The sequence below is a fragment of the Ceratina calcarata genome, unplaced genomic scaffold (genome assembly GCF_001652005.2).
Source record: "Ceratina calcarata isolate Rehan_Ccalc_2016 unplaced genomic scaffold, ASM165200v1 scaffold78.2, whole genome shotgun sequence".
Lineage (NCBI taxonomy): Eukaryota > Metazoa > Arthropoda > Insecta > Hymenoptera > Apidae > Ceratina > Ceratina calcarata.
The window spans coordinates 1,163,447-1,188,504 of NW_017179105.1; the positions used below are offsets into that span (position 1 = coordinate 1,163,447).

General features: G+C 44.2%; 3 protein-coding genes across 15 annotated transcripts in view; 1 reads left to right on the forward strand and 2 right to left on the reverse strand.

Annotated features, from left to right (window-relative positions):
• Positions 1-11,295, reverse strand: part of LOC108630709 (xin actin-binding repeat-containing protein 2) — a 49,489-nt gene extending 38,194 nt beyond the window's left edge. For 4 of the 13 annotated variants that reach the window (XM_026818219.1, XM_026818217.1, XM_018034145.2 and 1 more), the window contains exon 1: positions 10,732-11,294. The gene's annotated coding sequence lies outside the window, so the exon portion shown is untranslated. Of the gene's footprint in view, positions 1-10,731 lie in introns of all 13 variants that reach the window. The other 9 variants (XM_018034146.2, XM_018034150.2, XM_018034147.2 and 6 more) reach the window with 6 other exon arrangements.
• A 1,000-nt stretch (positions 11,296-12,295) lies between these two features.
• On the reverse strand, positions 12,296-13,910 carry Arr1 (arrestin 1). The gene has a single exon (XM_018033899.2). It carries the CDS (start codon positions 13,853-13,855, stop codon positions 12,722-12,724), a length of 1,134 nt encoding a protein of 377 aa, XP_017889388.1. The 5' UTR covers positions 13,856-13,910; the 3' UTR covers positions 12,296-12,721.
• Positions 13,911-14,471: 561 nt separating this feature from the next.
• LOC108630881 (erythroid differentiation-related factor 1) lies at positions 14,472-19,170 on the forward strand. Its single transcript, XM_018034443.2, has 8 exons — positions 14,472-14,638; positions 14,845-16,306; positions 16,379-17,170; positions 17,245-17,424; positions 17,493-17,866; positions 17,935-18,253; positions 18,326-18,629; positions 18,710-19,170. The coding sequence occupies exons 1-8, from the start codon at positions 14,606-14,608 to the stop codon at positions 18,849-18,851; spliced, it is 3,606 nt and encodes a 1,201-aa protein (XP_017889932.1). The 5' UTR covers positions 14,472-14,605; the 3' UTR covers positions 18,852-19,170.
• Positions 19,171-25,058: the final 5,888 nt, after the last annotated feature.

Below are 25,058 nucleotides of genomic sequence, written 5' to 3' on the forward strand. Positions count from 1 at the left end.
TTTGGGATTGACTGTATAGCCAATACATCCTTAAATTGACTAGCGCAAATGTTTTGCTGCGTATAAAAATGAAAAGCAAATGTGAAAAACGGTGAATGAGTTTGAAATAAAACTGCGAAGAGACACTCGGTCCGGACGACTCGGCCAAGTGGTTAATGGGTTAAAGCATGGCGCGCGCGATGATTCCGTGCGCCTAAATTTACGCACGGCAGATGTAATAAAGCGTGCGTGCACACCGTGGCATCCTCCTCTATCCGGGATTCCGAATAAGCAGACGCAACCGGCCGGTTGGTTACGTCGGCTTGAACCGATGCCAGCCACCTTACTGCGATTCTTCGAACGCACCAAGGTGGGACCGCGTCGCGTCGCGCCGTGGAGGAACGTCCCTCGAGGCAAACGCGTTTCTCGAACCGTGGAATTCGTGCCCGAGCCAAAAGATTCCCTGCATTTTTTAACGAGCCACGATCGTGTACAGTTCAAAGGGTCAGCGACGGCTAATTCTTCTAATGGCAAGAAAATATTACCTCGACGCAGATTCACTGATATTTATTCCAACTAATATTCGCGGCTTATTAAAAATATTTACGATGTCCGCTTAAAAAAATGTATTTTAAATGAGAATTACTTTTAACCAATGCAATGTCCACTCGGCTTTTGATATTCTTATGCGATGTTTGTATTTCATATTTTGTGTACTCAGGAAATTTACAGATCCTCACCGTAATGAATGCGCAAACAATTCTTAACGCTGTTTGCGTCGTATGACGTTTGCAAAAAAGGGGTCGCAGCTGGCTGCGAATAGGTTGAAGACAACTCGGGTTCACTTAACCCAGTTGCAGAAGATTCCACATTCGGAATTCGGGATCCTTTCCCATCCGGCTTTCACTGTTAGCGTATCGCCGTTTCGAGTGTCTGAAAATTATACACCGGGACGAAGATCGCTTGTAAATCGAATGAGAAATTGAGACGGTGACGGTTCCAGGCCTGGAGAGGTAGAAAGCCGGACGAACGTATTCATAACTCACGTTGGCCACCGCGGCGCGTATCGATTCCTGGGGAACGAGTTCCGACGTTTTTTTAATCTTCCATATCCGGACAAAATTTAATTAACTCATCTGCACCATCAGCGTACATACACCCACATGGAGTATCATTACCGTCATCGATTTTACACAATTATATCGTATTACATGAATTATATCAAATATTAAAACAAACAGTATCAAATGTTATAACAATTTTTAGATACTGTACTGTATTTTTTATTACGATGCAAATGAGTTAAATTCTTCCACGAAACCGATGGATCGGCGATGATCCATCAGGTCGGTGGATCTTCCAAGTTTCTGACTCAAGTGTTCCGGACAAGAAGCTCGACTAGTCTCGGAGAAATTCGCGTACATCGGTTTATCTTCGATGAATGATCGCGCACCAGTCTGACTTATTGCCCGAGGGGATTCTCTCGTTGGATGATACAAACGAACTAATCCTCTCGATTCATACGTTATCGACGACCATTTAACGATACCAAGAGTCCGACGAGAATTAATGACACTCGTGGGTGTTCGATCTTTTTCGTTCTCTTCACTTTTCCTCGTCGTCGTAATGTCATCGTTCGTTAGGCAAATATCATGTACAAAGTGTTGTTAACATGCTTGTTTGACGGGTTTGCATGGACATCGGCCCGAAAGTGTTAGTTCCGTCAGCGTTGAGCGTTCGCTTGACTCGCGACTAGTATTATTTACAATTAGTCGGGCTTCTGATATTCTTATGCAGTGTCTTAGGCGCTCGATGTTGATATTGCCTGTAGAATAGGATTGTTTGCGTCTTCTTCAAATTGTTGACAAAAGCTCTAGGTTACCTGTTCCCAGATCTATGATCTGAACGCGGAACAAATTGTCTTTGCGTTTCGAATTAGCGATGAAAAAAAGCCGGTAAGGTGATTCGCTTATGAATAATGCAACGACTATGAATCTCGCCGGGCTAATAGGTGATCCTCTGAAGCCAAGAGAGCCGCCTTTCTATTCTCCGTGAGGCAATGTCGTGACGAGAAACCGTATCTTCCTGTGCGATTTTATCGGGACGCTGAATCTTTCCACGCGACCAGTCGCTTTCGATCCGCTATGCAAAACGAGTCAAACGTCTTTGCGCATGAATTGAAAATAACCCTGTCGAATGCCTCCCGCGTCACTTATTTGCTTTTCGACCGGAGGGGCAGAGAAAATAGGCAAAGCGTATTTTTAATCCTCCCCTGAACGCGTGAACCGAGATGATTGCTCAATTTCTGGATTGTAGAATTGGAGTAGAGTAAAATTAGAACGAAACGTCTTAATTAAGGCGGAGTAAAATTAGAGTGAGTTGTCTCGGGACGATTGCTCAATATCCAGATAGTGGAATCAGATTAGAATGAAACTAGAGTAAAAGCAGCCTTCTTCTATCCTAATTACTTAATTCCCGGATGAAAACTCGGCGAAGCGAAGTCGGTGAGCCCGAACTATCAGCGTGTACTCCGGACTTAGGAACAGCTGTTCACGATCGAACCCATTCGAATTCCTCGGGGCTAGAATCGTAAACTTAGAACGAGCCTTGCTCGAAACAAAAATCCTCTTTCAACCGCACGGAATTTCACTCTTTATCACCGAGAGGCACGTGTGCAACGCTTTTCGGTATTTTACGAGCTCGTCACCTGTAAAGTGCCTCCAGCGCGTCAAGCGATGACAGAAATCGGGATCTGCTTCTGTTTTCGGAGCCGAAACGCTGAAAATAGTTGCCCGGCCATTTCCTGCTGTTTCTCCATTATTTTCGCTTGGAACGTTCGCGTCCCTCCACGAATTTACACGATCCACCGTTAATCCCGTGGATGCACGCGCGTATTTTAACACTCCCACGGAATTAGTAATATAGCGAGACGTGTTCTCATAACGCTTGACAAAGATCTAGATGCGCTGACAATTGGCAAGACCAGCCATAATTAACTAGCTGAGTTCCTGGCGATTTCTCACGTACATGCTGGTCGTAGTTCACTCTTGTTTCATACTTTATTCCAATATACTCCTAATTGCATCGTGATGTAAGTGAAAATCATCAAATATATAACAATGTTCGCATCGGTTCAATTTCCTGCTTGTGTCTAAAATATGTCGAGTACGTAGCTACGTTAATGGACTTGGAAGCAACAAAACTGTTGTTGCCGAGCAGACGGCGATAAAATCTCGTGCAAGAAGGAGGGCTAGCCGGTGCAAGCGAGGCGAGGGAGACCCGGTGCATGCAGTTTCGGGATTTCGTGGTTGACTCAGCGCGGAATGCTCGTCTTTGACGAGAACCACTCGACCCGTCGAAATATATACGGGCTGAGTCACCCTCCCGAGGGTACACCCCCGTTCATGACGCCTTAAGACACGCGAAACCGGGCGAGCAAATGAGAATTTGCGACACATCAACGAATCTTGCATCGAATTTCAAGATATATAATAAAAGCTCCACTTAGATTTTTACGATTGACCTGATTAGGCAACACGCACGCTAGTGGAAATGGAGAACGAGTTCAGCAGTTTCAGATAGTTTAAGGTATCTGGGCGGCTCAGAGGCCGTACCGGTGCACTAATCACATTAGGGGGTTACGATATATCCCGGTTTCACCACCTGACGATATTGGATTCCTGTATATCGACGTGTCGTAAGTACCTTCTTTCCACAAATAATTCGTTTCGTATTCACGAACATATATCGAAAAGTTACAAGGACGTACGGAAATGCAAAATTCAAAAAGATTAAAAGTGCATAACATAAAAATTGTAGATCTCATTTTTTAAATTAACATTGCTAATGTTTTTACGTGACGTAAAAGTAAAGTCTAGTCGTTATAAACGATGACAAAGCCTGTGCGTCCGATATCGAGATACTCGCTCGCTATTGTCCGTCTCGTTCAATACGATTCATTTATGAACTGATTAAATCACACGCTGTAGCAAGGATGCAACAGCGTGTGCAGATGCGACTTGAGAACGAACGGGAAGTCAATTGACAGCGGCGCGTGCAACCACGTCGTGCGAGTCTCGTATTCTTTTATCTCGAACGATTAAACGTTTGTCAACAATCTTAACTTGTATGCTGCCTCAGCGTCGGAACAATTAAAAATACAATATATTTACTTGTAACACTTGACAACGAGACTCAAATTCAATGTAAGCTGATTTGTCTTTACGTTCCGATGGAATTTGAGCTCACAGAAGGATACGAGGCACATGGCAGGGATCTGGCTGCAGCATATGCTTCAATAAGCCTTCGAAAAAAGACCCGACCGCGCTCAACCAGCTGTCTGACTAATCTAGATGCTATTTCAACGGCGTATTTCGCGTATTACAGGTATAAAAGGCCTGACGTCAGACGGAATTATAGATTCGCGCTTTCGACGTTGGCGGAATGTCAAAATCCGCTACTCCCACATTTCCTTTGCTACTGACAAGATCTCGACTTCAAACTGGAGTGAAAATCCGAAACAGCATTGCACTGAATAGAAATTGAAAATAGTTCTAATCGAATTCTAAACACTTGCAGAATAATTATGCTATTATCGATGGGACTGCAATTTCGTGAATTCTGGTCTATAAACGAGCGACGTAATTCACGATGATCCTCCCGTTGAGACCAGCTATCAAGTTGGGATCAACTGCAAGGTTTCATCTGATGTAGAGACCGGAAGACATTAGTCAACCACTCTCGCCAGCATGCATTCCAGAATATGCAGGTTTACTGTATATACGTGCTACTTTCAGCTCCTTCCTGTTCAAATCCACGAATAGACAAAGATTTTCTTGTGAACAAAAATAAGTGAATCAAAGACCAGTCATAGTACTAATTCCTTGTACACTTGTATTTTATCTCGAACGCAATCTATTGATACGAAATCGATTATTTCCTTGTTTGTATTTACTTAATTCCATGAACAAGCCGATTAATCCCAATCTAGTTCAACCAACGTCTCTATCTATCTATTCCTCGAATTCGATTATCTAATTGGAGATAGGAAGTAAGAAGGTCTTGAGAAAGTCTACTACGGTCTTTCGAGACAATAACGTTCTCTGATCGATTACAAGTCGTGTCTGGAACTAGATCTTCGTTGTAGCTGTCAATGTACACTGCTCAAAACTTTCACTCTGGTACATCGTTTTAAAAAAAATATGCAATTTCATAATGAACCCATAAAGCAGTGACTGCTCGTAGGCTAGTAGGTTCAAATTCTCCTGAGCCACATCTTCTCCGTTTGCGAAGCAATCTTTTTATCGGGGAACGATCGAGCCGCGTCTGATCGGATGCAACGTTTGACGGGATAATTTGCATAAATCTCTGATACATCGGATCGGTGGGAAGTCGCGGAAGAATACCGTGTCAACCGGTCACTTTCTCCGCTCGGAGCATCAATTTTCTGCGTGCGCGGCTCTCTTTCCCGGCGATCGCCGATTACAATGGCGAGACGATCGTGAACGATTAAAAAGATAACGATAGGACGTGTACCGAGGTACCGGCGTTCGTGTCGATGCATCGATAGCCGCTCGTTCCCAAAGATTATTCTAAGAGACCTGTACACGATAGTTTCACTTATACAATAAGATCGGTATTCGATGATAATAAAAAAGCACGGAAGCAAATTCCATCAATCGCAGGGAAGTCGCATCGATATGCAGTGAGAAATGCATGTATTTATTTAATTAGTAAAAAAAAAAAATGTTTGAAAGATTGAATAGATCGCATTTAGTTATGGTAGTACAACGATTTATCTCAGCAAAGAGGAGAATATTATTGTTAATGATTACGCGAGATGGCGAGAGAATAGTGAAAGGGCGTGGTTCGTGACTATAATTTACTTGGCGAGGTTTGCACTCGAAAGCTGAGGCAAACAACGCTACTTAGAGTTAATATATATCAGGATCGAACAGTCCACTCGAACATCCAATCGCCTATTCTCCGGTGGAAAAGGTCAGACACATGTATAAGGTGGAGCAACAAGATCTTTCCCAAAGATTCACGAGTTTCGTGTACTCGCCAAATACGAGTTTTCTTTCTCGTGAATGATAAATGTTCGCGTTTAATATATTACTCCGTTGCTTCCGGTTATTCTTCTTCTTTCTTTTCGCCGTGCAATTTGCCACGGAAGCGTTTAATATACACGCCCACGCAGACGCAAGCGCGAGACCATTTAAATCGTTCTCGACGAAATGGCTATTATTCTCCATGCGTCGCTCCGTCGACTTTCGAATAACTGCTTCTCACACAATCATGTAATCAAACAATTCCTTCCATCTCTTTTCTCCACCAGGTTTCCTACTTATTTCAACCTATCAATGTAATGCAGATTTCATGCATTCGTAAAAACATTTTCACGATACATAAAAAAATCGTTACATAAGATTCATTATTAGCACAGTTTACATAGGAAATTGCTCGGTAACTGTGATAATTCACGGAGTCGATATTCCCAAACTATTTGTCCCCTACCCCAGTGGCCACATTTTTCCCGAAACGTTCCGTAGTTATCGCCGACCGAAATCTACGGGGCCTACAGTCGTTAGCATAATGCGACGCGTACGTGACAGTCGCCGGTTCTTTTCTCCCTGGAAGGTTCCAGCCGCCGCATTTCCGTCACGGCCGCCGATCTGGCACGGATGTGACGATACCACCGAACCACACTGATAACGCGCCGATTTTGCGAGGACGTTTCATAATTTCCGTGATATTACGCGACCGTTCCGAACTTTGCTCGGGAAAGTTGACAACAATTAAGAAATCGTTTTAACGACGCCAAGTTTCTAATTAGCAGACTGGATTTGAGGTATTTGTGGAAGAATGTGCAGAAGATATAAAGAATAGAATTTGGAATACGTGTCAAAGGTCGACTGCAGGTCATAATGGTCGTACGATGAAAGGATATTTAAATTGATGCCATAAATGTTTTATCTTCCACAAAAATCCAGTCTTCCATGAAATTTATGTACTACATTGATCAACCCTTTACTGTCGCTGGACAGTTTTCACGGGCGATGCCAATAGACGAGCATTGTTACCAAAACTTTTTATCATCCGGGTTACAGCGCTGGCTTCTCTGCTAGCTCTATTTCCGAGCTATGATTCACGGTACGCGTTCGTCACGCACGACACGCTGCACTTTTATTTCCGTTTCGCGACACGACGTAAGATGACCTGGCTTGGAGCCGGGCTTCCGATGATTCGCGCGAAAGTGATTCAATATTCCTGAAACCTCGTCATTTCACCCGAGATGGTTCTCGAAGGAGCCGAGCAATAGATCATTCCCGTTGCTCTTCAGAAATTTCCTCGTCCATTACTTTTAATGCTTCTATCTCTGACTCTTAATCGATGCATCGATATAGAATAAGAACACTTAAGAAAATGAGAAGAAGAACTCAATTGCAGAAATTTGCTACGTCTTCATTTAAAACAGAATTTATTCATCCAGAATCAAATCCCATTCTTTGTGAGCATATATTTTTGAATGCACGTCGCCAGACAGACGCCAGAAACAAAATATGTAATCTTCTTCTGCGCTAGATTCCTGGGAAAGATCAGGGAAGATTGCTTGGATCCTCGTAATCCCGGCAACATTGCGTTTCTTTAACAATTAACATCGAAGGGGCTAATCCGAGATATCGAATGAAAGTCTGGTTGGCAGTAGCCTTATTATACTTTCATGATCCTGCTGGGAACCTCGTAAGGTACGCAGGCCTCCTCGCGATATGCATAAGTGCATATCCATCTGTAATTGCCCGGCGTGAATTAACCCGACTGTTTACTTATCGCGATCGCACACGCACCACGGCACGCTGATTCACGACTGGAAATTCGACGGGTTCGTTCTCCCGTTTTTTTCCCCTGCGCCTCTTGGACGAACAAAAGCGTCCACTGTTCATTCTCCCAGACCCTTTGACATTCGACTTGCCTCAATAGAACGAGCCCCATGGAAAATGAAAGTCGAGAAACGAACTAGCCTACCCTCTCGCTTTCTGCGAGGGATAATACCCTTCCGCGAGACGACTTCCGCGATTAGCATGTTTATCCCAGCGTCTTGCCTTAAAAGCTAACACGTGTCACATACCAGTCTATGAAAGAATTCTATTATGAAAAAATATCTTATTCACAGTTTATTGATTTTTACACAAGGCAAATGTTTCTCTTCTTAAGGACGTATTATATAACATGGTCTACTTTTAGGATCAAGCGTTTGGTGACTGCGAGGGTTAAAAGTCTGGAGCAATGTCACACACAGAGCCCATTCGATATCGATAAGAAAAATCAGCCTCCCCCGCGATAAGCGACGCGACGGAGCCTCGAAACGTGTTCGAGAGCGCTCCAGGTGATCGTCCGAGACTCGAAAGCGGTTAGATCGCTTCGAGCGTTCAATAATTCATATTCAATCTATTGATAGTAGCTGCCCCCGCGGAGAATCCGATAATTCATCCGACGTACTTTCATCTGTCGCGTCCCACAGAAAATTTGCGACCGGAACCCGTGGGGAGAAGGGAAGGAGCCGGTCGTTCCGACGAGTCACGAGAACGCGCTAGAAACCTGGCGAAGGACGAGAAACGAAGAAAGGATCGCGAATGCATCGGGCCAGGACTCGACCCGACCGGCTACACCCTCCCAGAGCTACACGTTTTCAGCACGCGCAGTATCGAAAACCAGCCACGTTCTGCGCCTCGATGCGAGCAAAACGATAAAACTGTATCTCAAGAATATAATAAAAATGAATAACTGTTAATTGTAATCATCTCAGAGCTCTAAAGAATATCACAATAAAAATACATATTTATATATTGAAAACTGCATGAAAATATAATTAGAAAACCTTCTGCTAATTTTTAAAACCTAACGCTTTGATCGAAGATAGGCTTGTTCCTTTGCGAAGTTTATACAGTGGCCTGCTATGGGTACAGCAATTCTAGATAACGAAACAATGTTCCAACGCTCGCGGAACGCATTTGCAATGCTAACGGCTTGTAATCGGCACCTGGCAAGACCAGCGAACGTCCAGCATAAATCATCGATATCAATCCTTTCCTTAGGATAAAAATAAACAACAGAAGGGCGATAAAACGGCGGAACAAGATTCTCGTATAAGGTAAGTCTTCCAAATTGGAGTTTGTCTACGCAATAATTAGCCTTGACGAAAAGGACATGTTAGGCAATGCGATTTAGGTATTACGCGTGCAGTTCGTTAAAATAAAAAATTGTACTTTCCTTCGAAACGAAATCGTACTCGCAAGAGCTGGCTTAAACTGTCAACAGAAACCACTTAACTACAATACAACTGGGACAATAGTCTAGCTACCGTTTGAGAAGCAGGAAAAGTGTTCCGATGTGAAATCGATGCGGGTCCACGAGCCACCATCGGAGTCCTGTGCTCACGCGAAAGGGTATCTATCGCGAGATTAAAGGCAAAGTTTCGCAATGGCAAAGCGTATACGGTGGATGTATATTTGCACGAGTGTGCAGGCGGTAACGATGAAATATTCATCGGTCGGCTACGTGTGACTAATGTTGTATGAAAGCATGGCCGTTCGAGGTCGGCGATTCGTGCGTCTCGATTTCCAGGCTCGCGTTCGAGCCTGATAACGCCTATTACCTGGCTGTCTCGAGTTAAACGTAACTCGTATCAGAGCGCCGATATTTTCGCGGCCGCGGCTAAACGAATCGATAAATATAATGGAAATGGAAAGAAATTCGAATTTCCTACAAGGACCTTGCTCCAATTCTTTTCCTAGGTATTTAAACTTGTTCCAAAGCAAACACTCTCGTTTTTACAGTAGCTACGCCGGTACACAGTGGCGCGTGGGGGCAATCATGGTTCCAAACCATCTGAATGTAAATAAACGGTAGCTCGTTTATAAACGGGAGATATCTTAATCTCGTTGCCCCGTGGGTGTAGAACACGAGCAGTGAAGAAGCGAGCAACCTAACGCTCGTTCGGTAGCCCGATACCGGGTCCGATATTTCGCTGAGAGATCCGTGATCGTACTCGTAAAACTTCTGGCCGCATTTCGATGCCCCTGAACGACACCGGGACCAGCCTCGAACCGAGTTCCAGCGGCGTTCAAGGTTGCGAGAGTTTCGCGTGAAATTACGCTCCAAACTCGTTCTCCGCTTACGCGTTTTCCGTCCCACAAATGAAAGAATTCTTTAAATCTTTCAGCTCGTAAAAGTATACGCCTGTACCAGGACTCCTTTCAAAGCCAATATTACGGTATCTTCCTACACGATTCTATTTTTCTCCACTTCGGTTCTATCTTCGATACGTTATTGATCTCTCGTTCGTCGTTAGGGAATCCGTTCCGAATATTTCAATTTAAATTGAAACTGCCTTTCTTCCGATTGAACGTATTGCGAGCGTCGTTGTCGGTCTGATTCGAAAGGAGTAAACGAAAAGCGACGAATGATTTCGGTGGAAATTACGAGATTGCGATCGTGCGTACGCGTAGGGAGAGAAGGGCGAGCGGGCGCGAGAGGACGGGAGGAGGAAATCAATGCCACCGTCTGCCGCGGGAGAAGAGAAACTCGTCGCGTATCAGCGAGTTTTCGCCGGTGTCTGTTACGCGCGGTCAGAAAAATTGCGACGAGCACGCGGTTAACGAACAACAGGGAATCCAAGAAAGGAAAGGAGACCAGGGACGAAGAGGCAAAATGAAGAAGAGGCAAGGCTCCGCGAGGTTCACCAATACTCACTCGACCGCTGGCGCAGCGTCTCCGTTCGTTCTTCAGACCGGCGATAACTCAGAGAAGCTACCTTTAAGTCCTTTCTTTCCCACTATTCTTGCAGCAGTCCTCGATAGCTCCAGCCGGGATTGAAACGCGGCACAAATGGAAACACGAGGGATGAACACCGACGGATCGAAGGGGTAAAGGCGGAGCAGTATACGCCTCGTACGACACTCTGCGCGACACTGCCTCGATATACGAGACTCCTGTTAGGTGGGCAGGGGTTGACGGTAGGGGCGCATCGAACGTACGTACCGAATTAGGGGTAGGCAACCACCGCTCCGTTCTCGCGGGTGTCTCGAGCCTGACTGACGCACCGCACCAGCCAAGCCCGTCGTCCGACCGAACCCCTACTATGTTCCCTCCTTCTTTCTCCTTTATCGAGCCGACGACTGCCTCGTTCCCTCTTTCCAGGCCGCGTTCTTCCTCTGTTCGATCTCTCTGTTCCCTGCTTTTCTCTACATCTCTCTCCTTTCTTCGCCGTTTCGTCTATCCCCGTCCCGTTTCATTCTCCTTCGATTTTTACTCTCAGACCACTCTACCCCCTTTTCTTGTTCCCTCAATTTTTCTGACCTCTCTCTCTAATTTTATCTCCTCGCCATCTCCCTCCATCGCGATCGTCCTCCCTCCATGTAACCTCCGTGTCTCGAGTAGCTTTATCTCTGTCCGGCTTTCGACGGTTCGTTTCGGAGCTCGTTTCACCAGGACGGCCGACTCCGGCTGCTCCTCCAACGCCCACCTCTATGTACACACAGGGTGGCATCGAGACGGCGCTCTCTGCCCTTCGCCCAGGAACCTTCCTTTCCTTCGCTTCGACGGTGCCTTTCGATTTGTCGCACAGCCACAGATGTACTTACCTGTGGTTCACCATCCTTGTTCCACCCTCATCGACACCGAACTGTGGATAATTCTTGGACCATCCCGATCGATCGGGTACCCGATGCCAATCTTATTTTTCCAGGCCAAACTGTTCTCTAGTTACGTCATCGAAAATGTTCGACCTTGTCCTCCGTTATTTCGCGAAATCGCCCGAAAGAAATGCTGACCGCGATCTCAATTTTTGTCGTATTTATTTGGCAGCACTCTACGAACATCAAACGATAATATTCAATGCCAGGAAACGCAAAAAGATTGCGACTCGTTTTTTGATTAATCGTTGCAGCACAGATATCAGCTCGTTCCGTTGATACGAGGAGAAAGGAAACGCGGAAGAAGGACGATGAAAAATCGTACGTCTCGTGACTTCGCGCAAGAAGCTGGTTGACCGCGGTAAACTTTGAAATTGACCGAGCTTTCTCTATTCTATCCTTGTCCACGCAGTAGGAAGGTCTCTGCTACACAGCATTACGTGTCGGTAATATAATTACTTTACGTGAGAGTGTACACGCGACATGTTTTTATTGGCGAACGATCGTAAGGTAATCCGAAAAGAGCGTGTGCTGTTTTAAAGCGTTATAAATCTCTCTCCGAATGCCGATTGGTTCTCCAGCTAACGACGGGACGTTGCATGGGAAAAGGGGTGAGACGCAGATGTTTTATCGCATGTGCACGTCATTTTATTTCTACCGAGTTTCACAATTGCGTCTACGGGTAATCTACATGCGAAGGAAGTGTGTTTCGGTCACGTTGTTCGATTCACTTTCATCTAGCTTCCGGTGATCGATAGCGTCGGATTCCTAGAATCGTTGACCCACTTCAGGTACGCTGGACCAATATCTAACGAATTACACCCTCGTTCCTAAACGTAAGTTATTCTGGTTATACAAGATAATTTATTGCCATCATTCTTTCAATGCCGTTCGAAATCTCTTGGACCTCTTAACATGGTATCGGAATACATGTATCGAAACGGGTTTGATACAAAAAGCAACGGAACGTTTGCTTTTCCGAGATATTACACCCTTGTCACGTCGTTCCTCCGATTGAACCCGAGCCAACGGTTGCCTAGTGTCGTTCTCTAACTGCTGATAGGTTTCTTCTCTTCCTGGACGTCCTCCACCTCGACGTTGTCCGCGTTCACCACTCTGATCCGGTCCACAGGCTTCGGTCGCATCAGGATGAACGGCAGCTCTGCTGAGAGTTCTCCGCTGAGGGCACCCAGATACAGCTTCACCTTGACCGCATACGAGACTACGATGCCGAAGGAGTCGCGAACGTCCGGTGAGAGGAGGAGAGTGCTCGATGCCAGCTCGCCCTCCTCCCTCTTTAATTTCCCGTCCAACGCGATGCCCCTGCGATGTTTATTGCTCTCTAGTTCCGGTTTCAAATAGAGCACCTTGGTCAGATTCGAGCCTGGATTGATCGGACAGCCGTCCTGCGTCTCGACCGCGTCGATCACCGTTCGGAATTGCCCGTTCTGGAAGATCACTACGTCGATTCCCTGTTGCACCAGCGCCTTCATCTTCTTCACCACCTTGTTACTGTTGTTCCTCACGCACACGTTCACGGCTATCCTCTCTCCGTGGTGGTACAGCTGCTTGTCGAGAGTCACCTCCAGCTCCAATTCCCCTGGACTCAACAGGAAGTCCTTTCGTACCACGGTGCACGGTTGCCGACCCTGTTTCGTAGGCGCGTATTGAATCTTCCTGATGCCCATCGAGACGGTGCTCCTTTTGTGGGTAATATCCGATTCCACCTCGCCCGAGTAGATCTTCACGTAGTAGCTCACGCCGCAAGGTTCTCCGGTCTCGTCTTCGGCCGGCTGCAAGGTCACGCTGGACGGCGCAGTCTGGGGGAACTTGAAGGTGAACGGAACTGCGTTCGGCCCCAATTTCCGGAGCAGCCGTTCCTGCAGCTTGGTCAAATTATCTTCCATCTTCGTGGTCGCTGGGAACACTTGCTCGGAGACCAGGTAAAGATCCTTTTGAAAGTTCAGGCCCATCACCTCGTCCTCTTCTCGGCCGTAACGAAAGCTGCAGACCAGCTGTCCCCATATCTTCCTACCGGTGTCCACGTAATCTTGGTCCAACAGGATCACGCTGTCCACCGGCTCGATACCGGACAGGTAGTCAATGTAATCTCTCTTGCCCAGGTACAAGGAGATCTTGCCGTTCGGTGAGGATTTTTTGAACACCTTGAAGTTCACCACCATGATTGCTCAAGTCCCTTATCACCACTGTCGCCGACTGTCGCTCCTAAAGGGTGTCGTCGCCGATTATATAGGAACGTGATACCAGTGACGTCAAGCTGCTATGAGGCTTCTGAATCCATTCAGGCACGGATAAATGTAGCTCGCGTCTTTGTTAACCTTTTCGCGTTACCACCCCCAACGAAGGGTGGTTTGTTTCTTCGGCGTAGAATCAGGCAGACACGCCATTGTGACTTTAACTGATCGATGATCTTCGCGGGCTTCGTTATAATCTTTCAGTTATAGCTTATTGTTTTTCAACCCCTTGCTCGGGGGTTGCGAGATAAATGTTATGATGTAAGCCACTTAACAGATACCGTCGGGTTTCAAGCCTTAATTACCGATGATTCATTTTTTTTTAAACACAATAGGATATTTTTTTATTGCCCATGATAGTAAATGTAATTGGGTTAATACATTTAATACGATTAGATCAATTAGTTCGTTAACTGGTATCGAATTAAAAATCGATGCCGGTATGTTATCAAGGAAAATATATGTCGGTACATTTTTCAACTGATGATACAGAGAGGAACTGTAAACGCGGAGAACTGTTTGTAGTCGTTGTATCCTCCCTGGTTGTGTCGCATAATCAGTGGTTTCTTTATACGAGCAGCCAGGTTTCTCTCTGGTTGCTTCTAGAAATTTTGGAACAGAACGACAAGTTTGGAGAGGGACGCGATCAGACGCGATTGACACCGTTTGAAATTAAAAATGCCAGAAAGCGCAGATAATAATGTTGATACTGTAAGTAACGATTTACACAATTACTAAGATTCTTTATTGCACCACGGTTAGTTTATTTATTTATCATCTAGCAAAAATGTTCCGACGTGCCACTATTTGCTAACAGTAACAAACCACGTCACGGTTTTTGTATGACAAGAAGAAAATATGCAATGAATTTCTTAAATATAAGTATGATATCGTCATTGATACTATTTTGATTTTAGGTCAAGCCCATGCCTGTGGCCATACCTGATCATCTGTCTGATTCACCCAAGAAACCGGTCAAGTCTACAGCTGTTGTAAAATACTCTGCTGTTCAAACACCAGCAACATATGCTCAGTTGCAATGCAACACAGACTTAAATCTACCACCCAGCAACTGGCTGAGCAGCTCTGCTGAGAGTTATGGTCTGCAGAGTGTCTGGTCTCAGACCTCTGGATTCTCCAGCTTTCGCATGGCACACATGTTCCCAGACTGTGTGGGAGAGGTAGATGTTGTCTCAGATGCAGAGAATATAAAAAAGCTGCTGAAATTGCCTTACAATCATGGTGTGATATCCATGGTGGTCCACAGAATCGAGAACACTCTCTTGTTAGATGATTTTGATATTCACAAATATTTGCTTAGACAAGCTGAGAACGACTGGGAATGGTTGAAGAAGTTCTTTTATGAAAACATTTTCCAGAATCTGGGAGATAAAGAAAAATGTCTGTTTCATAAGACTAATAACAGAAACACTTTACAACAGAGGAATTTGGTATCCAAGTTTCTATATCACTCGATAGTAGTGGCTGATAATAAGGAAGAGCAGACTAAACCGGAGCTACCGGTGAAGTCACTGGAACCGTGTTTGCCAGAACCATCACAAGAGGAAAAAGTGCCGGACCCGAATTACAATCATAATTTTGCGAGAAACATTCTGTGGACTTTTGAAAACATACAGATGCTCATTGGTACTGATATGCCAATATTCGGGGGACAAACCCATCCTTGTATAAGTCTCAGATTGAGAGATATGACCAAACCCATCAACGTGCTGACTGGTATAGATTACTGGTTGGACAACTTGATGTGCAACGTACCAGAAGTGGTGATGTGTTATCATCTGGATGGAATTGTACAAAAGTATGAATTGATCAAGACGGAGGATCTTCCTAACATGGATCACTCGAAATTCAGTCCCAAAGTGATCAGGGATGTTGCTCAGAACATCTTGAGCTTCTTGAAAAATAATGCAACGAAAGCTGGACACACTTATTGGTTGTTCAAAGGAAAGGACGATGATGTAGTGAAATTATATGATTTGACATCTCTTTGCCATGAAGTGTCAGATGAAAAGGGCCAAAACCCGTTCACTGTACCTGTTGCTATGTTACTATACAGAGTAGCTCGTAACATGAAATACTCTTCCGATTACCACAGGCAACAGGGAACTATCAGAAAGTTATTAAAGAACTGTATACAATTACTGGCGAGAGAAAAGTATCCACAAATCGTAACTTCTGCACACTTTATGCTGTCTGATCTCTATATACCATCGGACACAGACCCTGCGAGTCCAAGCTTGTCCGATCAGAGCGACGAAGAAGACACTCAAAGCGATTCAAGCACAAATCACGAAAACGAGAAAGATGAGGACGAGGATGCTGAAGATGTTGCGATCAAGTCCTTAACACTAGCCAATAGTAAGTTAAGAATTTGCTTTAAATACTTTTACATTGTACTGTACTATGTGCGTTAAATATCCTTTTCTTAAGTTAAAGAACATGCAGAATGCGAAGAGCCCAAATACAAACCACCGCCAATCTCGGGTTCGATCGAAGAAAGATGTTTAGCCGCTTTAGATCACGTTTACCATGGACTGGAATGTTTGCAGTATTTTCCGACTGAAGACACATCCGAAGAAGAAGAGAAGGAAAAGGAGAGAAAGAAATTCGAGGAGGAAAATCCAAATATGGCTCAACCCTTTCAGGCAATTCCCATGCCTTATACTTCTTTGAAAGATGAGAAAAAGAGTAGTGAACCTGAAATAAATACAGTGAACAGTAGTCCTACTCATAAAAAGAAGATGAAACACAGGAGACCGAAGAAAGAGAAAGCTATCCAGAGAACAGAGCCGACCGATAGCGAAGGAAAAGCGTTGCTGTGCAAGCACAAAGCTGAGACTCTGCCCACGTGGCAGGCACCAAAGAAGAGTGATAATGTTAGTTGGAACGCGCATTTGAAGACGTTATTATACGAGAAAGCTTCGTTGATTTTTGCGGTGCTCGCCGAAAATGAATATGCAAATAAAAATTACGGTGCCTCGTTGAGATACGTGTTGTCGGTTCTACGTTGCCAGAAGATACTGGAGATCTTTTGCGGTATCAGGAATGACAAATCGATAAGCTATTTATTAGGACGCGCCGGAGACTGTTGCTTCAGGACCGTACAAGACTGGTGTAAGGTTGAGAAACACAGGAAAGATTACGAGATGAGGAACGAAATCGAGGAGAAGATAGTCGAAGAGATATGTCGAATGGAGGACTTAGATATGAGCATGTTTCCAGGTAAAGTTCAAACACGTGAGAATAAATGAAAATATTCCTGGTACAAATGTTCGATTACAAACTCTGAATTTCAGATGGTTTTGATTTACTGCCACAACGTTTAGAAAGTTTAGAATCTACTTTGGTAGCATCTTACAAGTGCTACGAAAAAGCGTTAGAGTTAGAACCATTAGAAATGGATAGGAACAATCTCTTGACGCGATTAGGGAACATTCATAATGAACTAGGCGTACTTTATATGAATCAAGCTAGAAGTAAGTATTTATCATTTGACTATTTAATATATATATATCAGAGGCTGAAACACGTGCAATTCTTATAGCACGCTATCAACAAGAAACTACAGATGATGAGACGTTCAATTCTTCGGAAGTAACAGAACTGCTAGATTGTTCGCTTAGCCATTTAGAGGCGGGCGTGAAGGCGTTCGAAACCGTGCACGACGAAGCCAATCTAGCGCTTCTATATTCGAATACAGGAAGTCTCATGCGACTTTGCGCACATATGCACATGAAGCAAAACACTCAGGAACGTAATTATTACAACAAGGCTCTTGCGAGCTATCAGAAAGCTTTGCAAGTCTTAGGATCGAGGAAGTTGAATCCAATGATTTGGGACACTATTACATGGGATTTGTCTACTACTTTGTTTACTATGGCTACACTACTGCAAGACTATCCCACTACTGGATGCAAGGTATACACTTAAGTACGTTAAGGAAACTATCTTTTGATTCTTAAATGTAATATCTATGATGATTTCAGACTGAAGAAGAGTTAGAACGAGAGGTTGTGGATATGCTACAAAAAGCTTTAAAGCATTGCGATACTGAAACACTTGGACCAAGGCAACCGCATTATCAATATCGTGCTGCGACTATTCAGCACCGACTCGCGTCCTTGTATCATCGTGTATACAGGGAATGCGAACCGGATACTGATAATATTAAAAGAAAAACAAGTTTACAATTGTCCAAGCTCTATTACGATAAAGCTGCCAAGCTCTTGTCATCTTTAGAACAGACTACGGAGTTCCTTACTGTGCAACTGGAAAGAGTTGCGTTAGCCGAGCATCAAGCACGTTGTATGTATTTTTTAAACTTTCCTTTCAATATTCTGAGTATCTTTTCTGTTATGAATTAATACTAAATTTCAGGCTCGACGACGTTTAACGGGAAATTGAAAGCATATCAAAATGGACTCGAATTAATTTTACAATGCAGACCGATTATCGATGTGTTATGCGATAAAAATAATTCGTCGAAACAAAAACTCGAGAACGCAAGTTCTGTTAGTAATAAAGTTACGAAAGAAAACCTGGAAGAAGGACGAGTTGACGAACAAAAATTAATTGAAGATGAAGAAAAATTAGTAGTGTTACTCGAACAGAGGTTGCAATTCATTTTACGATCTTTAACGAAATTATTCGTTACGAAAAACGAAAAAGGAAACAAAAAAGAGTACGTTCTGTAATATTAATGCGAAGTACATACTCTTACATATTCACTTCATCACTTTATCAATTATTAATATGTTTCAGATCAGAGACACTTGGCACTTTGTATAAACAGTGTTACAGCAAAACATTGCGACCGGTGACGATGACCGGCGTCGCATTAGCGGAACATATTGCACAACTTTTGCGAGAGCTTGGAAAAATCCTCCCGCCCATGGAATCGTGAATGGTTACCTGTATATATCCTCTGTGTATGCGTGTGCTCGATGATAAGGTGTAGGGTCTTGATGAACAAACCGATTTCTTCCTCGCGTTTTTCAAGTGTCCGATCAATGTCAATACGCAAATTCGTCAATCTCACGGAATGGTCCTCGAACATTGACGCTGGCCGTTGATCTGCGAGGCGAAATCCACAGGATGGGGCGATGTTCATTAATTCACTGAAATATCGAAAACTTCTTTTTAATTCAAGCGTGTACATAGTGAGATCGAAGCTTTTATTTATATATGATTTCTAAGCAAGAAATAAATAGCGTGTACAAGAATTTTACCTTCAATTTTATCCAATTTCCTCTAGAATTTTCGGCACGATCCACTTCCACCGTACTCCATATTGAACTGTTCTCGCGCCAATCGATTCATAGATTATCGATCTTTGAATTCGCAATTATAATTCATATTCTCGCTCAAAGGTGGCGCAGTGGTTAGTTTTGGCGCGGTTAAGAGTGCTCAGTGCGACGCAATAGTTAATTTTAATTAAATCAGTGAAAGTAATTTGTGCCGGAAAAATGAAACAGTTGTTGTTAAAGCATGTGAATTTCAATCAGCATTTGCATTCCTCAAGCTCAATTGAATTCCTACGCTCCTTTAAGATTGGATTTAAAATGGGAACGGATGACAAAGTCGAGAAACCCGGAGAGAGGTTGGTTCCTGATTCTCTTTTTCGTTCTCTTCTCTTTTTGTTTGTTTTGTCCCCCCGTCCAACAGTTTCCCACCGTCTTCTCCGGATATCCGTGACTTGACCTTTTGATTTCATCCCTCAGGCATGATGTTTTTGCCGGAGACCTTTCCTTCTCAACAATGCCGCATCGATCTCGTCTTCGATCGCCAACCGACATTTCAAGACAGCAACTTCGGTGAGTCGAAATTCAATAAACACGTCGCTTTTTAACGTAGCATGCATTAGTTTCATTGTTATGCTAATATAAAATATAAAATGTCGACAGTCGTTTTTACATTATTGTAATCAACGCGCGCGCATAAATGTAATGTAATTCAGTTTAAACAAGTCTGTGTACGATCTATGGGAGCAAAATAACGAGATTGTGCGCGAGTGGAAGTTCGCACTCGCCTTCGGTATACAATCTAAAAGATAGCCGTAGGGGGTTTTGAAAAATTTCAAAATCAACCGTCGACATACCCCACGGTTATGTCTACATTTTTCCCGTGTCCAATATCCACGCGGCTCGTATTTCCGAGCTACCGTGGCATTATTTTTTATTCAACAACCCTTACGGAATATCGCAGGTGTCGCATTTCGCGAGTCTGGCCTTCCCGCCGTTTGTCTTTTTACTTTGTTTGCCCGTTGAAACGCTCCGTGCCGTTCCTTTCTACGCGCAAACCAAACATTAATCCGCGAAGAAATTGATCGAGCAATCCACTCGCCGACGTCTTTGAACCTTTATCTCCTTAAGATCAGTAGATTCGAGAGCTTTTCGACCGCCTCGAAGTCGACAGATCTATTCGAAGTTCTTCGTCGAGTGGAAAGTTTCCATTCGGGGAAATGGTTAAAGGTAGCGTGCGATTGTTTCAAACTTTGAACCGAGGACACTTCATTCGCGATCAAGCAAAGATGGAATGAAAACCGAAAAATGTAGGAGGAGGAGATCTTCGTTTTTTCTCGAGGAGCGTCGGGCGAGTAAACAAAAAGGGATTCGGATTTAATAAACCGTGAAGGATAGGCCGCGGAGCCAACGAAATTCCGCAAAAAAAGGAAAGAAAGCGAAAGAGGTTCTCCACGGATTTAACCGCGAAGATACGCAGCCTCTTGCAAACTACGCAATAAACGAAATTGCGAAGTTGAGTAGCCGCTTTGAAAGGTCGCCGGGGTAGAGAGGTCCGGGGTATTATTTTCTCTGGTCGCCGTGCGCCGTTTCGAACCCCCGTGCGCTCACGTACCGACACAGAGAGAATTAAGGAGCACACATTTACACAGGAAGGAACGGGAGTAAGAAGGAAACTGGTAACAGGAAAAAGAAGGAGAAAGTCTTCCCTTGCGTTCTCCCATCGACGGAGTTTCTACGACTTTGAAACAATTGAATTCCAAGACGTCTCGAGAACGAGAGAGGGGTCGAGAGAGGAGCCCGCCATTACGCGAATTACATAATGAATCCGTCAGACGTGAAAGAAAAGGAAAAAATGCCGGTTGACAGTCTAGGCTCGTCCGAACGGCTGTTCCCTCCCCGTCTTTTCTTTGCGGTCGCCGATGGAATTTCGGCTCGGACAAAGAAGGAATTCTGCGCGAGAGAAGAGATGCCTCTCTGTCTTTTCGCGTGTCTTCGGTCCCTTCGAATTCAAGTCGCGTTCCTATCTCTCCTCGAGAGCCTCTTATCTGGTTATATCAATTAGAGTCGGTGTCTCTCTGTCCTCGCCGCGTTTGCATTCTTCTCGTTCCCGAACCACGAACGCGTTCCTTGCCCGGGGTGGACGATTCGGTTTCGCTATTGACACTTCCAGTTGATCGGTCTCTTATAGACCCAGACGGAAGCTCCTTTCATAATCTGCTCGATGGCTTTCGTTATTGAAATCTTCAGATATATTGGAATTTTTAAGTTCGAACGAGCAATTATTTATGTCGAGAAATTTGCTGGCAAATTGGGACGAGTTCCGTTAGAAGCGTCGTCGATGCTTGCAGAGCTAACGACATCCGTGTGTTTCGAGTATCATAAATAATAAAGGTGCACATTCCTGTTCGCGAGTATCCGACATGTTCAGGAGGACCGATAATAAATTGCCGTGGATGCAAACACTGGCATGAATTATATTTGCTCGCCGGAGTTATCCCGTGACCGTCGATAATCAGCATCGGGTGACCGAACGACTGCCAGATCTCACCAATTCGATTATTCAAATAAAATGCACAACCGTTATTGTAGTTATAATTGTAACGATAGCTACGTATCAGAATTTCCAGTCCGGCAAAGAGAATATAAGATTTGTATAACTCCGACAGATTGAGATCACTCGATTCGTTTACTAAAAACATGGTCAATGTGTAATATCGTGGACGAGGACCGAGACGTTGATTTACAATGTAGAATTAGGGACCCTTGTCCTGCTTTTAGTTATCGAGTCAGCTAGATTCCGATTTATGTCGGAGAACACGAAAGTCTGTGTATTTAAGGAAGGGACCGTCGCGTCGTCGTATTTTATCGCGGCGGAACGTGATTCGTGAAAGGCGGGGTGGCTCAGAGAGTTAGGGTAGAGACAACGTACTATTACATCGCTAAATAAACTCTTCTTGATCACTGGAAGAAGCTTTGCGTCGCTCCTTTTCATTAGAAAACGATCTTACCGTCTTTTCCACTTCGGTTATCGGCACGGAAAATCGATCGATACCAGGAACGACGATAAACGAGAAAAAACTTGTAATTATAAATCCAGACTGAATCGGAAATAAGTAGCTCAGACAATTCTTACGTAAGTTCTTTTATAATCGCTGAAACAAGTTTTATCCTGCTTCTTTCAATTAGGAAATCTCGCTATTTTTATCTTTCCAGTCTGTTTATTCGCGAATCAATCACGAATTCGGATGAGCTCGGAATTATAAATCGAGGGTAAATCGGAAACGAAAATTCAGGAAATTAATTAATATAAATCGATTACCGATACACGTCGGCCTGGCGATCGGAAAATACGGGAAAGACTGCATCCCTGCGGAGGTTTCTCTGGGTCGAAACCATTACCGAGGCCGTCAGGACGCGGGCAACAAATTCTAATTCGGCCGGAGCCCCGGAGAAACTCGAATTAATTAATAACCGGAACGAGGCCGTATCGTTGCCTTTTCGTTCCTCGCTATTTCTCAGCCTGCCCACGTACATCTCTCTCAGGAATGTTTCCGAATTTTTCTCACCGAGAAATGATGTATAAATAATATAACGAGTACGAGTTGTAGAGAAATGAAAATTGTAGAGAAATCGTATATAGAAATCAAATATGAAATATTACGTCGCAACGATTTCCGATTGCTTTGACGGAAATCACATGACAAGACAAGATCTGTGGTTGCTCGATGGTGACTGTCGCAATTGTCGCGGGGAACACGAATCTCTTTTTTCCGTTGCTCCGGGTGGCGGCAATTATTTCTCGTTTAGCGCGTTTACCCGTATATCAGATCGACGAGTGCGGGCGACTGGATATACCGACGGTCACGTACAGACGTGCCCCGGCAATATCGCCGACCAGGATCTTTATTCTTTCTTATTACTTAATATCCCGGTAACGAGGATAAATGTGCCGGCCCTGGCCCTGCTAATTGCCGCGATACCGCACACTCTCTCTACTCATCAATCTATCTGTGCCTGCCTCCGTAGAACTTCCCTGTGATAACACCGAAATATACATTCTGTCGACTGTTATCCTTCGTTTCTTTCAGGATGTTTTTCTTGTTCTTCGAGCATCGACAAATATCGTTTATGTACGAAAGGAACGGACAGTCGTGATTGCTATTCCTGTGCTCAAAAAGTTCAGATTGAACGTTTTTTGACGTTTTTAGCTAATATCAAAGTATTGTGCTAGTAGCACTCGTGTGAATTAACTGAACGGTTTATCAGTTCATATCCGGAAACTGGAGCTCGTATTTCCTCTCTGGCTGTTGACGGCGCGTCGAAGTTTCGATCCGTATCGCTTGTCAATCGCCAAAACGTTTCCACGTAATCGAAACTCTCCGAACGCGTTGGCGTCGATTGATCGACGGAATTTCAACGAGGATCGACGATTTCTTCGACGTCGCGACGCAAAAATGATTCCCGGGATTTCGACTGAACGAACAATCGGGACAAGATAGGCGGGTTCCGGTTTCCGGGACGATTCGCGATCGTGGCGGGAAAACACGGGTCGCGAACTGGTCGGTTGCGGTTACCAGCCATTCGTACAACGTCCCCCGAATGAGAGAGAGGCCGCCTAACTAAATTATTCCGCCAGGTTGACGGTCAAACGCATTTACATTCGGCCAGCCGTGAACACCGGACTCCGCGCTAAATGCTTTATAATTATTAAACTTATGGGGTGCTAAATAAGAGCCAACAACCAATTCCAATCGAGGAAATAACGTTTGCTTTAACATTAAATATTCTTGATACCGAGCATTATGGTTCTATTCGCGTGACAAATGTTCCGCTAGTTTTAGTCGATTCATGTAGCTGTCGCGATCTTGTATAACAACAATTCAGATACATAATTTCGTACCCCTTATGGTTTCACTGTGTCTTTATTAAAAATCCAATTTCTGCAGTAATTACACGGTGCTCCACAGCTCACGTCTCATTAACCCGTGCTCATCAATTACGCATCGTTGCGTTATCCCGTGTCCTCTTCTCGCTTTTCTTCCTGCCGTTTTGTCATTCAGTAGTAAACATACGCGTATGGTCGGCCGCGAGGCGACGCATAACAAATTCGGCTATCTGAGAATTCTTTATCTGCATTTCGACGTTCGAACAATACCAACGATAATTTACTGAAACTTTGGTGCTGCATTTTTCTCGATTAAATTACACGATGGTGTACTGTCATAATTTACTTCCGCGCAATCGGCCCCGAGTTACTATCCGTCCGCCAGCGACCCTCTTGTTCCATTCTTCTTTACGACTTCGCCCGGGGGGAAAGTCAATGTCAGTATTGGGCTTGACGACTCTTTTAGGATACTTTCTTTCGGAATTATGATGGAAGATCAGACGGTATCAGTCAGTGACAAGCTTTTTTTAAAGCTTAGGGAGAAAGTAAGGAATCATGTACGCACGGATAGGTTCGAATACAGTTTCTTTTCGTAGCAGACGGTGAAGCTTGGGATTGAATAAAATTTTGATTGCTTGTTTCTCAATTTTAATTCAACTGTAATTAGAAGGTATAAAAAAAATAATTTGTCAGGAAATAATTAATCGTCCAGGTGATTAGTAAGGAGTGCGATCGTTCATCAAAGAGCAATTGTTTTCGAACTCGGCGGATAAGAAGCGAACGTTCTTGTTCGATCTTACAAGGTTTTTAAAGCGCGCTTTTAATAACGTCTAGCCCCTGTTAACGCGCGGACACCCTCGAGCTTATCGACGCTTTTCTTTGTTACGTCGTGCGTTAACGATGCCATAGGCTCGAGCGGATCACCAGTCATCCGTTGTCACCGATGATTAATCGGCAACGATTGATCACTCGTCACTGTCCA